Genomic DNA, 13,634 nt, shown 5'->3' with positions numbered 1-13,634 from the left:
GAGACAGCCTATGGGAAGGAGGTGAGGGCCCTGGGAGAGTGGTGCCAGGAAAAGAACCTCTCATTCAACATTAACAAAACAAAGGAGATGATCGTGGACTTCAGGAAACAGCAGAAGGAGCACGGCAGCGCAGCGCAGTGGACGTGGAAAGTTCCTCGACGTATACATCACTGACGATCTGAAATTGCACCCGATGTAACGGGAAGGCCAAAAATATCATCAGGGACATCAACCACCGAGCCACGTCCTGTTCACTCTGCTATCATCCAGAAGGCGAGGTCAGGCAGATGCATCAAAGCTGGGTCCGAGAGACTGAAAAACAGCTTCTATCTCAAGGCCATCAGACTGTTAAATAGCCATCGGTAGCCGGCTTCCACCAGGCTACGCAACCATGCACATTAGAGGCTACTGCCCTATATACATAGACTTGGGATTACTGGCCACTTTAATAATGGGACACTAGTCACTTTAATAATGTTTAAATAATGTTGTAATTAATAATGTTCTTAATTCCATTATTTTACTTTTTGATTTGTGTGTATTTTTGTGAATTGTTAGATATTTTTGTTATTTTTTTTCACCTTTTATTTAACCAGGTAGGCTAGTTGAGAACAAATTCTCATGTGCAACTGCGACCTGGCCAAGATGAAGCATAGCAATTCGACACATACAACAACACAGACTTACACATGGAATAAAAAAAACATAGTCAGTGATACAGTAGAACAAAAGAAAACAAAACGTCTATATACAGTGAGTGCAAATGAGGTAAGATAAGGGAGTTAAAGGCAATAAATAGGCCATGGTGGCGAAGTAATTACAATATTGCAATTAAACACTGGAATGGTAGATGTGCAAGTAGAAATACTGGGGTGCAAAGGAGCAAGATAAATAAATAAATACTGTATGGGGATGAGGTCGGTAGATAGATGGGCTGTTTACAGATGGGCTATGTACAGGTGCAGTTATCTGTGAGCTGCTCTGACAGCTGGTGCTTAAAGCTAGTGAGGGAGATATGAGTCTCCAACTTCAGAGATTTTTGCAGTTCGTTCCAGTCATTGGCAGCAGAGAACTGGAAGGAAAGACGACCAAAGGAGGAATTGCTTTGTGGGTGACCAGTGAGGTATACCTGCTGGAGCGTGTGCTACGAGTGGGTGCTGCTATGGTGACCAGTGAGCTGAGATAAGGCGGGGCTTTACCTAGCAGAGACTTGTAGATAACCTGTAGCCAGTGGGTTTGGCGACGAGTATGAAGCGAGGGCCAACCAATGAGAGCGTACAGGTCGCAATGGTGGGTAGTGTATGGGGCTTTGGTGACAAAACAAATGGCACTGTGATAGACTGCATCCAGTTTGTTGAGTAGAGTGTTGGAGGCTACTTTATAGATGACATCACCGAAGTCAAAGATGGGTAGGATAGAGGGTATGTTTGGCAGCATGAGTGAAGGAGGCTTTGTTGCGATATAGGAAGCCAATTTTAGATTTAATTTTGTGTCCAAAGTGTCCAAAGAGTGTCCAAAGAGGGGCCAGAAGTATACAGAATGGTGTCGTCTGCGTAGAGGTGTACCAGAGAATCACCAGCAACAAGAGCAACTTCATTGATGTATACAGAGAAGACAGTCGACCTGAGGATTGAACCCTGTGGCACCCCCATAGAGACTGCCAGAGGTCCGGACAACAGGCCCTCCGATTTGACACGCTGAACTCTATCAGAGAAGTAGTTGGTAAACCAGGCGAGGCAATCATTTGAGAAACCAAGGCTGTCGAGTCTGCCAATAAGAATGTGGTGATTGACAGAGTCGAAAGCCTTGTCCAGGTCGATGAATACGGCTGCACAGTAATGGATCTTGAGCGTGGCTGAGGTGCACCCATGACCAGCTCTGAAACCAGATTGCATAGCGGAGAAGGTACGGTGGGATTCGAAATGGTCAGTCATCTGTTTGTTAACTTGGCTTTCGAAGACCTTAGAAAGACAGGGTAGGATAGATACAGGTCTGTAGCAGTAGCAGTTTGGGTCTAGAGTGTCACCCCCTTTGAAGAGGGGGATGACCGCGGCAGCTTTCCAATCTTTGGGAGTCTCAGACGATACGAAAGAGGTTGAACAGTCTAGTAATAGGGGTTGCAACAATTTTGGCAGATAATTTTAGAAAGAGAGGGTCCAGATTGTCTAGCCCGGCTGATTTGTAGGGGTCCAGATTTTGCAGCTCTTTCAGAACATCAGCTATATGGATTTGGGTAAAGGAGAAATGGTGGGGGCTTTGGCAGGTTGTTGGGTGCCGGGCAGTTGACCGGGGTAGAGGTAGCCAGGTGGAAAGCATGGCCAGCCGTAGAGAGGTGCTCTTATTCTCCATGGACTTTACAGTGTCCCAGAACTTTTTTGAGTTAGTACTACAGGATGCAAATTTTTGTTTGAAAATGCTAGCCTTAGCTTTCCTAACTGCCTGTGTATATTTGTTCCTAACTTCCCTGAAAAGTTGCATATCACGGGGGCTATTCGATGCTAATGCAGAACGCCATAGGATGTTTTTGTGCTGGTCAAGGGCAGACAGGTCTGGAGTGAACCAAGGACTATATATATTCCTAGTTCTACATTTTTTGAATAGGGCATGCTTATTTAAGATGTTGAGGAAGGCACTTTTAAAGAATAGCCAGGCATCATCTACTGATGGGATGAGGCCAATGTCATTCCAGGATACCCTGGCCAGGTCAATTAGAAAGGCCTGCTCGCAGAAGTGTTTCAGGGAGCGTTTGACAGTGATGAGGGGTGGTCGTTTGGTCGCAGACCCATTACGGATGCAGGCAATGAGGCAGTGATCGCTGAGATCTTGATTGAAAACAGCAGAGGTGTATTTGGAGGTTGAGTTAGTTAGGATGACATCTATGAGGGTGCCTGTGTTTACAGATGTGGTGTTGTACCTGGTAGGTTCATTGATCATTTGTGTGAGATTGAGGGCATCAAGCTTGGATTGTAGGATGGCCGGGGTGTTAAGCATGTCCCAGTTGGTCACCTAGAAGCACGAGCTCAGAAGATAGATGGGGGGCAGTCAATTCACATATGGTATCGAGGGCACAGCTGGGGGCAGAGGGAGGTCTATAGCAAGCGGCAACAGTGAGAGACTTGTTTCTGGAAAGGTGAATTTTTAGAAGTAGAAGCTCGAATTGTTTGGGTACAGACTTGGATAGCCTGCAGAGTTCTGTATTACTATCTTTGCAGTAGATTGCAACACCGCCCCCTTTGGCAGTTCTATCTTGGCAGAAAATGTTATAGTTAGCGATGAAGATTTCAAGGTTTTTGGTGGTTTTCCTAAGCCAGGATTCAGACACGACTAAGACATCCGGGTTGGCAGAGTGTGCTAAAGCAGTGAATAAAACAAACTTAGGGAGTAGGCTTCTAATGTTAACATGCATGAAACCAAGGCTTTTACGGTTACAGAAGTCAACAAATGATAGCACCTGGGGAGTGGGAGTGGAGCTAGGCACTGCAGGACCTGGATTAACCTCCTAAATCACCAGAGGAACAGAGGATACTACTGCACTGTTGGAGCTAGGAACACAACCATTTCGCTACCTCCGCAATAACATCTGCTAAATATGTGTATGTGACCAATTACATTTCTGAGAGTTTGTGAGAGAAGTGTCTGTGTGCCCGGAACACGGAAAATGTCACACTGTCCGCCAAAGCTGGTCTGTTTTGACCTTGTCTGTGTGTTAGGTAATTCCTTCAGCATTCCAGGGGTAGGGGGGGGGGGCTGTGACGGGCTGTTGTCTCAGGTCAGAGCCCTATGGTGCAGCCTCTCCCGCCCCTTCCTCCTTCACCCAGGCCCCAAGGTTCCACCCACGCCCGTGCTGTCTAATAACAGAGGACAAGAGTGATGTGAGCAAAGAGGGAGATGGGGATAGAGGGGAAGAAAGAGAGATGAGAAGATGCGTTATTACTGAGAGAAGGAGATATGGAGGGAGAGCGAGAGAAAGACAGACATGAACACTTCAGCCCCCCATCTCTCCCATCCCTCCCTCCCACCCTCCCTGTGTTGTGTTGGTTTCCAGGTTGTGAGGTTCAGTTAATCACTACCTCTCTGCACTATCCACTCTGTCATCAAGTTATCTATTGCACTGGGTCTTGCTGGATAGCGCAAATACTAACCCATACCACACCGCATTTGCGAGTGGTCTAGTGCACAGTGGTGGGGGTTGGGGTGAGTGAGGCTGGGGGCTTTGGAGTCTGTTGCCGAGAGGCATAAATTCACAACGATAACGTTGTTTATTTGGAATAGATGGTGGTAGAAGGAGAAATCACTCATCACAAGATGGGCAGGTCTCTAATCATGACACAACATAATACTGCTTTGTTCAAACTGCGTGATATTTTGATACTAAGGAAAGATGCTGGTGAGAATCTAGTGAGTTATCACTTTCACAATAAGTGAAGCTATACAGTGCCTTCAGAAAGTATTTGCATCCCTTGACTTTTTCCACATTTTGTTACAAATTATGATTCAAATGGATTATATATATATATATAAAAATGTAAATGGGGGGGGTCTACACAAAATACTCTAATCTCAAAGTGGAAGAAAAATAATACTTTCTTAAAGATGAATTTCAAATGTAACACTAATCTTGATTAGATAAGTATTCAATCACCTTTGGCAGCGATTAGATACAGATTAGATGCAAAGTCTTTTTGGGTACGATCTTAGTACAATATTTGTTCCATTATTCTTTTTAAACTCTTCAAGCTCTGTCAAGTTGGTTGTTGATCATTGCTAGACAGCCATTTTCAAGTCTTGACATTAGATTTTAAGCCGATTTAAGTTAAAACTGTAACTAGGCCACTCAATATTTTTATTCTATACAGTCTTCCTTCTTTTCACTCTGTCATTTAGGTTAGTATTGTGGAGTAACTACAATGTTGTTGATTCGTCCTCAGTTTTCTCCAATCCCGGCCATTCAACTCTGTAACTGTTTTAAAATCACCATTTGCTTCATGGTTTCCTTCCTCTTCAGCAACTGAGTTAGGAAAGACGCCTGTATCTTTGTAGTGACTGGGCGTATTAATACACCATCCAAAGCGTAATTAATAACTTCACCAGGCTCAAAGTGATATTCAGTGTCTATTTGTTTTGTTTTTTGAGTGGCATTGAAAAACTCCCTGGTCTGTGGGTGAATCTGTGCTTGAAATTCACTAATCGACTGAGGGACCATACAATTATCTGTATGTGTGGGGTACAGAGTAAAAAATCATGTTACCCACTATTATTGCACACAGTGAGTCCATTAAAATGATTATGCGACTTGTTAAGCACATTTTTACTCCTGAATGTATTTAGGCTTGCCATAAAAGGGGTTGAATGCTTATTGAATACTTAAGACATTTCAGCCTTAAATGGTTTTATTAATTTTGTTAATTTCAAGAACCAAAATTCCACTTTGACATGTTTGGGTATTGTGTGGCACACTGTCTCAATTTAATCAGTTTTAAATTCAGCCTGTAGCACAACAAAATGTGGAAAAAGTCAAAGGGTGTGAATACTTTCTGAAAGTGCTATAGGACATTGCACCTGTCCCAGACCTATTATTTTGACCCTGCTGGTCATTTATGAACATTTGAACATCTTGGCCATGTTCTGTTATAATCTCCACCCGGCACAGCCAGAAGAGGACTGGCCACCCTTCATAGCCAGGTTCCTCTCTAGGTTTCTTCCTAGGTTTTGGCCTTTCTAGGGAGTTTTTCCTAGCCAACGTGCTTCAACACCTGCATTGCTTGCTGTTTGGGGTTTTAGGCTGGGTTTCAGTACAGCACTTTGAGACATCAGCTGATATACGAAGGGCTATATAAATAAATTTGATTTGATGTTGTTTTGCTAGCAAGTCAGCAATGTACTATTTAATGTTGGCTTGGAAACTCTGAAAATGCTATCTTTTCAACCACATTGATTCATTGTGAGCTACAAATAATATGTGAAAACACTGCCAACGTGATATTCCTATTGTGTCTTCATTATCATCTACATTATGACAATGTATTTGACAAACATTTTTTGGCACAGATTTGAAAATGATTACTGCAGACTACATAGTACTCCACAATTGTGTTGTTAGCAGACCCAGGGCTCTTTACCGAGGAGGATTGGGATGTTTCATTCATTTCACATTTCTAACATTGTACTGGTAAATTAGTGAATGTCCTCCTGCCAACAAGCCTTCTATACCACATCTCTTTTTTCAAATAACATTGTAAAATGGAGTTTGTCCATTTTGTTTTATACTTTATTCAAACTGATTAAAACTATTTGTTTTTCAATCCTGCTTCTCCATGCACACGTACACACACACACACACACACACACACACACACTGTAAGGATCTGCCCCTTTTTTTCAATTTTTGCCTAAAATGACATACCCAAATCTAACTGCCTGTAGCTCAGGACCTGAAGCAATGAAATGCATATTCATTATACCATTTGAAAATAAACACTTTGAAGTTTGTGGAAATGTGAAATTAATGTATGAAAATATAACACATTAGATCTGGTAAAAGATAATACAAAGAAAAAAACAAATGATTTTTGTAAATGCAAGAGAATGTCCATAATGTATTATTCCAGCCCAGGCGCAATTTAGATTTTGGCCACTAGATGGCAGCAGTGTATGTGCAAAGTTTGAGGCTGATCCAATGAACCATTGCATTTCTGTTAATGCTATATCAACACTGCCCAAATGTGCCTAATTAGTTTATTAATAACTTTTCAAGTTCATAACTGCACTCTCCTCAAACAATAGCATGGTATTATTTCACTGTAATAGCTACTGTAAATTGGACAGTGCAGTTAGATTAACAAGAATTTAAGCTTTCTGCCCATATCAGATATGTCTATGTTCTGGGAAATGTTCTTGTTACTTACAACCTCATGCTAATCGCATTAGCGCACATTAGCTCAACTGCCCCGAGGGTGGGACAATGATCTGTAGAGATCCTTAAGAGGTTTAAACTGGCCTTAAGCACACACACACTACCCCAGTTTATCAAAGTTTACACCTAACCTGGAAATAAGTCTAGTTATGCAACAAGCTTTCAGAACTGGCCTAGATACCAGCTGATAACATTTTCTCCCCCTCACTTTCTCCCTCCATCTCTCCCTACCTCTTTTACTCCTTTTTCCATTTCTCATATTTTTTCTTGTAACACTTTACTTTTGTCACTGTGTCATAACATGTTATGACAATGTCATAACAGCTGACATAACCTGTCATAATATGGTTATAACACTGTCATGACCCATATATTTACACCCGTTGCCACACATATATTGCGTTATTTTATGTCTGGTTATGACGTCTACATAAGTGTCAAAACCCACATTATTATTCAAACTATTTTATTCCCTGCCTAGACGTTTCCTTTCGTTTCAAAGTTTGTTTCTTTCTCCTTTGATGTAGAAATGAAATCTTTAGTAATATTATTTTTTCGTCATTTCCTCATCATCATTTGAAATAACACTATGACACTGTCAAGAAGCATTATGACCATTGTAATCATATAAGCTAGATAGGTCTATCACATTCATGCCCTCAGATCAGTCATCTGTCAAAAAGAGGGTGTCTTGTCCTGCTCCTGAAATCTGCTCCTACATTCACCCCAGTCATCAGCAACAGAGCATTGGGGTAGGTGCATGTCTGACATCAATGCGTGTGCAATTACAATGACAATTGAACATGATCCAATTGTTGTTGATTTTTAATCATAAACACACTGTTGACATGTAGGCTATGGTGTCATGGAATGTGGTAGGTTCTTTGGTTTGACACTTATGTACAGTGGGGCAAAACAGTATTTAGTCAGCCACCAATTGTGCAAGTTCTCCAACTTAAAAAGATGAGAAAGGCCTGTAATTTTCATCAAAGGTACACTTCAACTAAGACAGACAAAATGAGGAAAAATAATCCAGAAAATCACATTGTAGGGTTTTTTTATGAATTTATTTGCAAATTATGGTGGAAAATAAGTACTCGGTCACCTACAAACAAGCAAGATTTCTGGCTCTCACAAACCTGTAACTTCTTCTTTAAGAGGCTCCTCTGTCCTCCACTCGTTACCTGTATTAATGGCACCTGTTTGAACTTGTTATCAGTATAAAAGACACCTGTCCACAACCTCAAACAGTCACACTCCAAACTCCACTATGGCCAAGACCAAAGAGCTGTCAAAGGACACCAGAAACAAAATTGTAGACCTGCACCAGGCTGGGAAGACTGAATCTGCAATAGGTAAGCAGCTTGGTTTGAAGAAATCAACTGTGGGAGCAATTATTAGGAAATGGAAGACATACAAGACCACTGATAATCTCTCTCGATCTGGGGCTCCATGCAAGATCTCACCCCGTGGGGTCAAAATGATCACAAGAACGGTGAGCAAAAATCCCAGAACCACACGGGGGGACCTAGTGAATGACCTGCAGAGAGCTGGGACCAAAGTAACAAAGCCTACCATCAGTAACACACTACGCCGCCAGGGACTCAAATCCTACAGGGCCAGACGTGTCCCACTGCTTAAGCCAGTACATGTCCAGGCCCGTCTGAAGTTTGCTAGAGAGCATTTGGATGATCCAGAAGAAGATTGGGAGAATGTCATATGGTCAGATGAAACCAAAATATAACTTTTTGGTAAAAACTCAACTCGTCTTGTTTGGAGGACAAAGAATGCTGAGTTGCATCCAAAGAACACCATACCTACTGTGAAGCATGGGGGTGGAAACATCATGCTTTGGGGCTGTTTTTCTGCAAAGGGACCAGGACGACTGATCCGTGTAAAGGAAAGAATGAATAGGGCAATGTATCGTGAGATTTTGAGTGAAAACCTCCTTCCATCAGCAAGGGCATTGAAGATGAAACGTGGCTGGGTCTTTCAGCATGACAATGATCCCAAACACACCGCACGGGCAACAAGGGAGTGGCTTCGTAAGAAGCATTTCAAGGTCCTGCGGTGGCCTAGCCAGTCTCCAGATCTCAACCCCATAGAAAATCGAGTTGAAAACGTTTGACCTCTGTCATTGCCAACAAAGGGTATATAACAAAGTATTGAGATAAACTTTTGTTATTGACCAAATACTTATTTTCCACCATAATTTGCAAAGAAATTCATTAAAAATCCTACAATGTCATTTTCTGGATTTTTTTTTTCTCATTTTGTCTGTCATAGTTGAAGTGTACCTATGATGACAATTGGCCACAATTGGTGGCTGACTAAATACTTTGTTGCCCCACTGTAGGTGTCATACCCAGCAATAATGTAACACAATATTCATCACAACAGGTCTAAATATGTCATGGCAGTGTTAGGACCATATTATAATGGGTTATGTCAGCTGTTATGCCTTATTATGACATGTATGACTGTCGTAACATGTCGCTGGGTATCAAGTAAAGTGTCACCTTTTTTCTTATTTTCTTCCTTGCACCCTTTTCCTCTCCCTGTGTTTCTGTCTCCCTCCCTCCTTCCCTTCCTCTCTCCCTCCACCCTCTCCCCCTCTCTCGATCTGTGTAAGTAGGCCAGGCTTCACCCACTCGTGTCATTTTTCACCCTAAGCAGTGTGAGCAGCCTGTTCTGCCATTGGTTTGGAGTCTCCTCCCTCTCCCAGTAGACTGACCAAATAACAGGCTGAGGCTGACTATGGTCGTGGTCTAATGATTTTCTGCATGCATGGGGCACACAGCAATAAAGAGAGAGAGAAATAAAGAATTCCGGTCTTCAATCCTGTGTGTTGTCATTGACTGTTTGCACAGTAGAATAGGGTAAAAAACGATGCGTTTTCGACCAGTCTTCTCATGACTTTAAATGGCGTGTGGAGAAAAAAACCAGGTGACTACATAGGTGGCTTTAGGTCCATTACCATCTCAATGGTAGTATTCAGTGTTAAAGTACCTATGTACATGACTTAAATGTCCCTTTTCTGAAGTATGTGCTGCAGAGTGTGTATGTGTTGATGATATGTACTTAGTGCTACTGTAAACACAACAGAGCAGGCCTGTCTTATTTTGATCCATTAGATCAATTACCTGAACCTCTGTGTTTTGACCAATGGTCATTTAGCAGATGCTTTTATCCAAAGCTGTCTTACAGTTATCACATTTATTTCTACTATTCGGGAATCAAACCCACAACTGTGGTGTTGTGAACACTTTCCTCCACGTAACCAACTGAGACTTCAACCATGTCTGTTGTAATTAATTTGGTAAAGTAGGCTACACACAAGAATACACAAGCATGTGGCGTGAAATAACATTCCTAATCTTTAATTGTAATTAACGTTACTTCCCTATACCTTTTTGTTTTCCTTTTGTGCTAGCGTTCCTTCATCTGCCGTCTGACGGAGGACAAGAAGTCCGAGAAGTTTTTCCGTGTGTTCTATGACCGGATGAAACTTGCCCAGCTGGAGATTAAAGCCACGGTGACGGTCAACACCAGCGACCTCGGCAACAGGAAGAGAGATGACGACGCCCCCGACAAGGATGTGCCCGTCCGCAAGAAAGGTCAGAGGTCAACCAAAGTCAAAATGGCTGTCTCATATCAGCTGTTAATGGGTTTTGTATTGGAATAGGAAGTTACACATAGACACTTATCTAAGGTCAATTTCTCTCTGAACACGTTAGCAATAAAAAAAATAACTGCCATGAAGAAGTATTTATTTTTACCCCAGTACCTAGTTTTGTGATGATTTATAGACTTTGTGGGCTGGTTCTGTTGACCTCCCCTCCCCTCCCTGTGTCTCTGCAGCCAAAGACTCAGCGGTACTGGTGACAGATGAGGCGAGAGAGCAGCTGCTGGAGGCCTCGTCGGCCACTAAAAAAGCCTTCAACTCATACCGCCGTGAGGCCGACCCCGATGACCACTTCTCTACGGCTGATGGCACACCTAGCACCGGGGACAAGGGCCAGGACGATGGAGAGATGAGCTTTATCATCGTCATCATGCAGCCTATCCTGCGCTTCCTCCAGTTGCTCTGTGAGAACCACAACCGAGACCTGCAGGTCAGTCAGCCAGCCCAACACCAGGGGAAGCCAGCCCTCAGACACTGCCTCTTTAGTCTTATTTACACCTTACGTAAGATGGAGGTGCTGAGGAGGGCATGCAACTTGCCGGTTCCTACTTTACTTACCTTTTTTTATGGACAGTTTTGCGTTAATCATTACTTTGTTTGCTTAGAATTTCCTACTACGTAGGCTGGTTAGTCAATAGCTGGATGTATCCTCCATTGAGCAGGTAATTGGCCCTGTTGAAAATCACTACAGCTCAGTCTTCAGGTTATCTGCTGGTCTCCTGCTCCTGTGTGTGGTCTGTGTTAATTAGGGCCAATTTCAAGTTTTCATTAAAATCGGTAATCGGCATTTTTGGAAGTCGATTATGGCCAATTACATTGCACTCCACGAGGAGACTGCGTGGCAGGCTGACCACCTGTTACGCGAGTGCAGCAAGGAGCGAAGGTAAGTTGCTAGCTAGCATTAAACTTATCTTATAAAAAACAATGAATCTTAACATAATCACTAGTTAACCTCTCTAGGGTATGTGGGACGCTAGTCCACCTGGCCAACATCCAGTGAGATTGCAGACCGCCAAATTCGAATACAGAAATACTCATTATAAAAATTCAGAAAAGATACAACTATTAAACATAGGTTTAAAGATTAACTTCTTGTGAATCCAACCATGGTGTATGATTTTAAAAATGCTTTACGGCGAAAGCATACCTTACAATTATTTGAGAACATAGCCCAGCAGACAAATCATTTCAAACAGTAACCAGCCAAGTAGAAGATTTACACAAGTCAGAAATAGAGAGAAAATTAATCACTTACCTTTGATCTTCATATGTTTGCACTCAGAAGACATTCCTTTATTCAATAAATGTTCCTTTTGTTCGATAAAGTCTCTCTTTATATCCGAAAACCTCTGTTTTTTTTCACGTGTTTTCTTCAGTAATCCAGTAGTCACAACAGGCAGACAAAAAATCCAAATTGTATTCATAAAGTTCATAGAAACATGTCAAACGATTTTTATATTCAATCATCAGGTTGTTTTTAGCCTAAATAATCGATAATATTTCAACCGGACAATAACGTCGTCAATATAAAAGGTAAACAAGAAAGGCACTCTCTCTGGTCGTGCACATGAAAAAGCTCTGTGACACGGCAGGGTCACCTCATTCAGACTGCTCTTACTCACTCATTTTTCAGAATACAAGCCTGAAACAATTTCTAAAGACTGTTGACATCTAGTGGAAGGCATAGGAACTGCAATTTGAGTCCTAAGTCAATGGATACTGTAATGGCATTGAATAGAAAACTACCAACCAAAATAATCCTACTTCGTGATTGGATTTTTTTCAGGTTTTTGCCTGCCAAATCATTTCTGTTATACTCACAGACATTATTTAAACAATTTTGGAAACTTTAGAGTGTTTTCTATCCAAATATACTAATTATATGCATATCCTATCTTCTGGGCCTGAGTAGAAGGAAGTTTAATTTGGGCATGCTTTTCATCCAAAATTCCAAATGCTGCCCCCTACCCAAGAGAAGTTAACTACACATGGTTGATGATATTACTAGTTTAACTAGCTTGTCCTGCGCTGCATATAATCAATGCGGTGCCTGTTAATTTATCATCGAATCGCAGCCTTCTTCGCCAAACAGGTGATGATTTAATAACCTCTTAAGTCGACCCTCTACTTTTTCGAACATTCTGTTAAAAATCGCGCAACATTTCGGCGTCCTGCTACTCATGCCAGGAATATAGTATATGCATATGATTAGTATGTGTGGATAGAAAACACTCTCATGTTTCTAAAACTGGTTAAATCACCACTGTGACTATAACAGAGCGTCTGTTTCATCGAAAAGCGCAAGAAAAACTGATCACTGAAAACTGAAAAAAATATCCATGCGCCACTTGCATGTATTGTTCAAGGGGCACGAAATTAAATGAGGGCAGCTTCCACACGATGTCACCACTCTTGTCAATTGCCTTCTCGTTGTTTCTTGGTCAAACGAGGAAGAGGGACCACTTTCCATCCGGTCTCCGACAGGAGGTTTTGGAAGAGAGATTTCGGAAGATGATTTGAAAGCGTGGAGCTATTGAATACACATCGCCTCGTGATCAATTTGATAGATTATTAACGTTTACTAATACCTAAAGTTGGATTACAAAAGTATTTCGAAGTGTTTTGTGAAAGTTTATCGTCGACTTTTTTAATTTAAAAAAATGACGTAGCGTTTTGAAACGGTTTCCATAGATGGATATTTTGGGTATATATGGACCGATTTAATCGAAAAAAAGACCCAATAGTGATGTTTATGGGACATATGAGTGCCAACAAAGAAGCTCGTCCAAGGTAATGAAAGTTTTATATTTTATTTCTGCTATTTGTGTAGCGCCGGCTACGCTAATTCTTTTGTTTACGTCGCCTTCAGGTATTTCGGGGTGTTGCATGCTATCAGATAATAGCTTCTCATGCTTTCGCCGAAAAGCATTTTAATAATCTGACTTGTTGGCTAGATTCACAACGAGTGTAGCTTTAATTCAGTGCCCTGCATGTGTGTTTTGATGAACGTTTGAGTTTTAACGAGTGCTATTAGCA

At 41.8% G+C, this 13,634-nt stretch overlaps 1 protein-coding gene across 3 annotated transcripts in view; it reads left to right on the top strand.

The window, feature by feature from the left end:
* The window catches only part of LOC112255286 (inositol 1,4,5-trisphosphate receptor type 1-like), a 181,213-nt gene that overhangs the window by 117,722 nt on the left and 49,857 nt on the right, over positions 1-13,634 (top strand). For all 3 annotated transcript variants that reach the window (XM_042324501.1, XM_042324500.1, XM_042324499.1), the window contains 2 exons: positions 10,347-10,530; positions 10,775-11,028. In XM_042324501.1, coding sequence (XP_042180435.1) covers positions 10,347-10,530; positions 10,775-11,028 — 438 coding nt within the window. The remainder of the gene's footprint in view (positions 1-10,346; positions 10,531-10,774; positions 11,029-13,634) is intronic.

Source organism: Oncorhynchus tshawytscha, linkage group LG07 (genome assembly GCF_018296145.1).
Source record: "Oncorhynchus tshawytscha isolate Ot180627B linkage group LG07, Otsh_v2.0, whole genome shotgun sequence".
Lineage (NCBI taxonomy): Eukaryota > Metazoa > Chordata > Actinopteri > Salmoniformes > Salmonidae > Oncorhynchus > Oncorhynchus tshawytscha.
The sequence above is the reverse complement of the archived record's forward strand: the minus strand, read 5'-3'. Positions and strand labels throughout refer to the sequence as shown.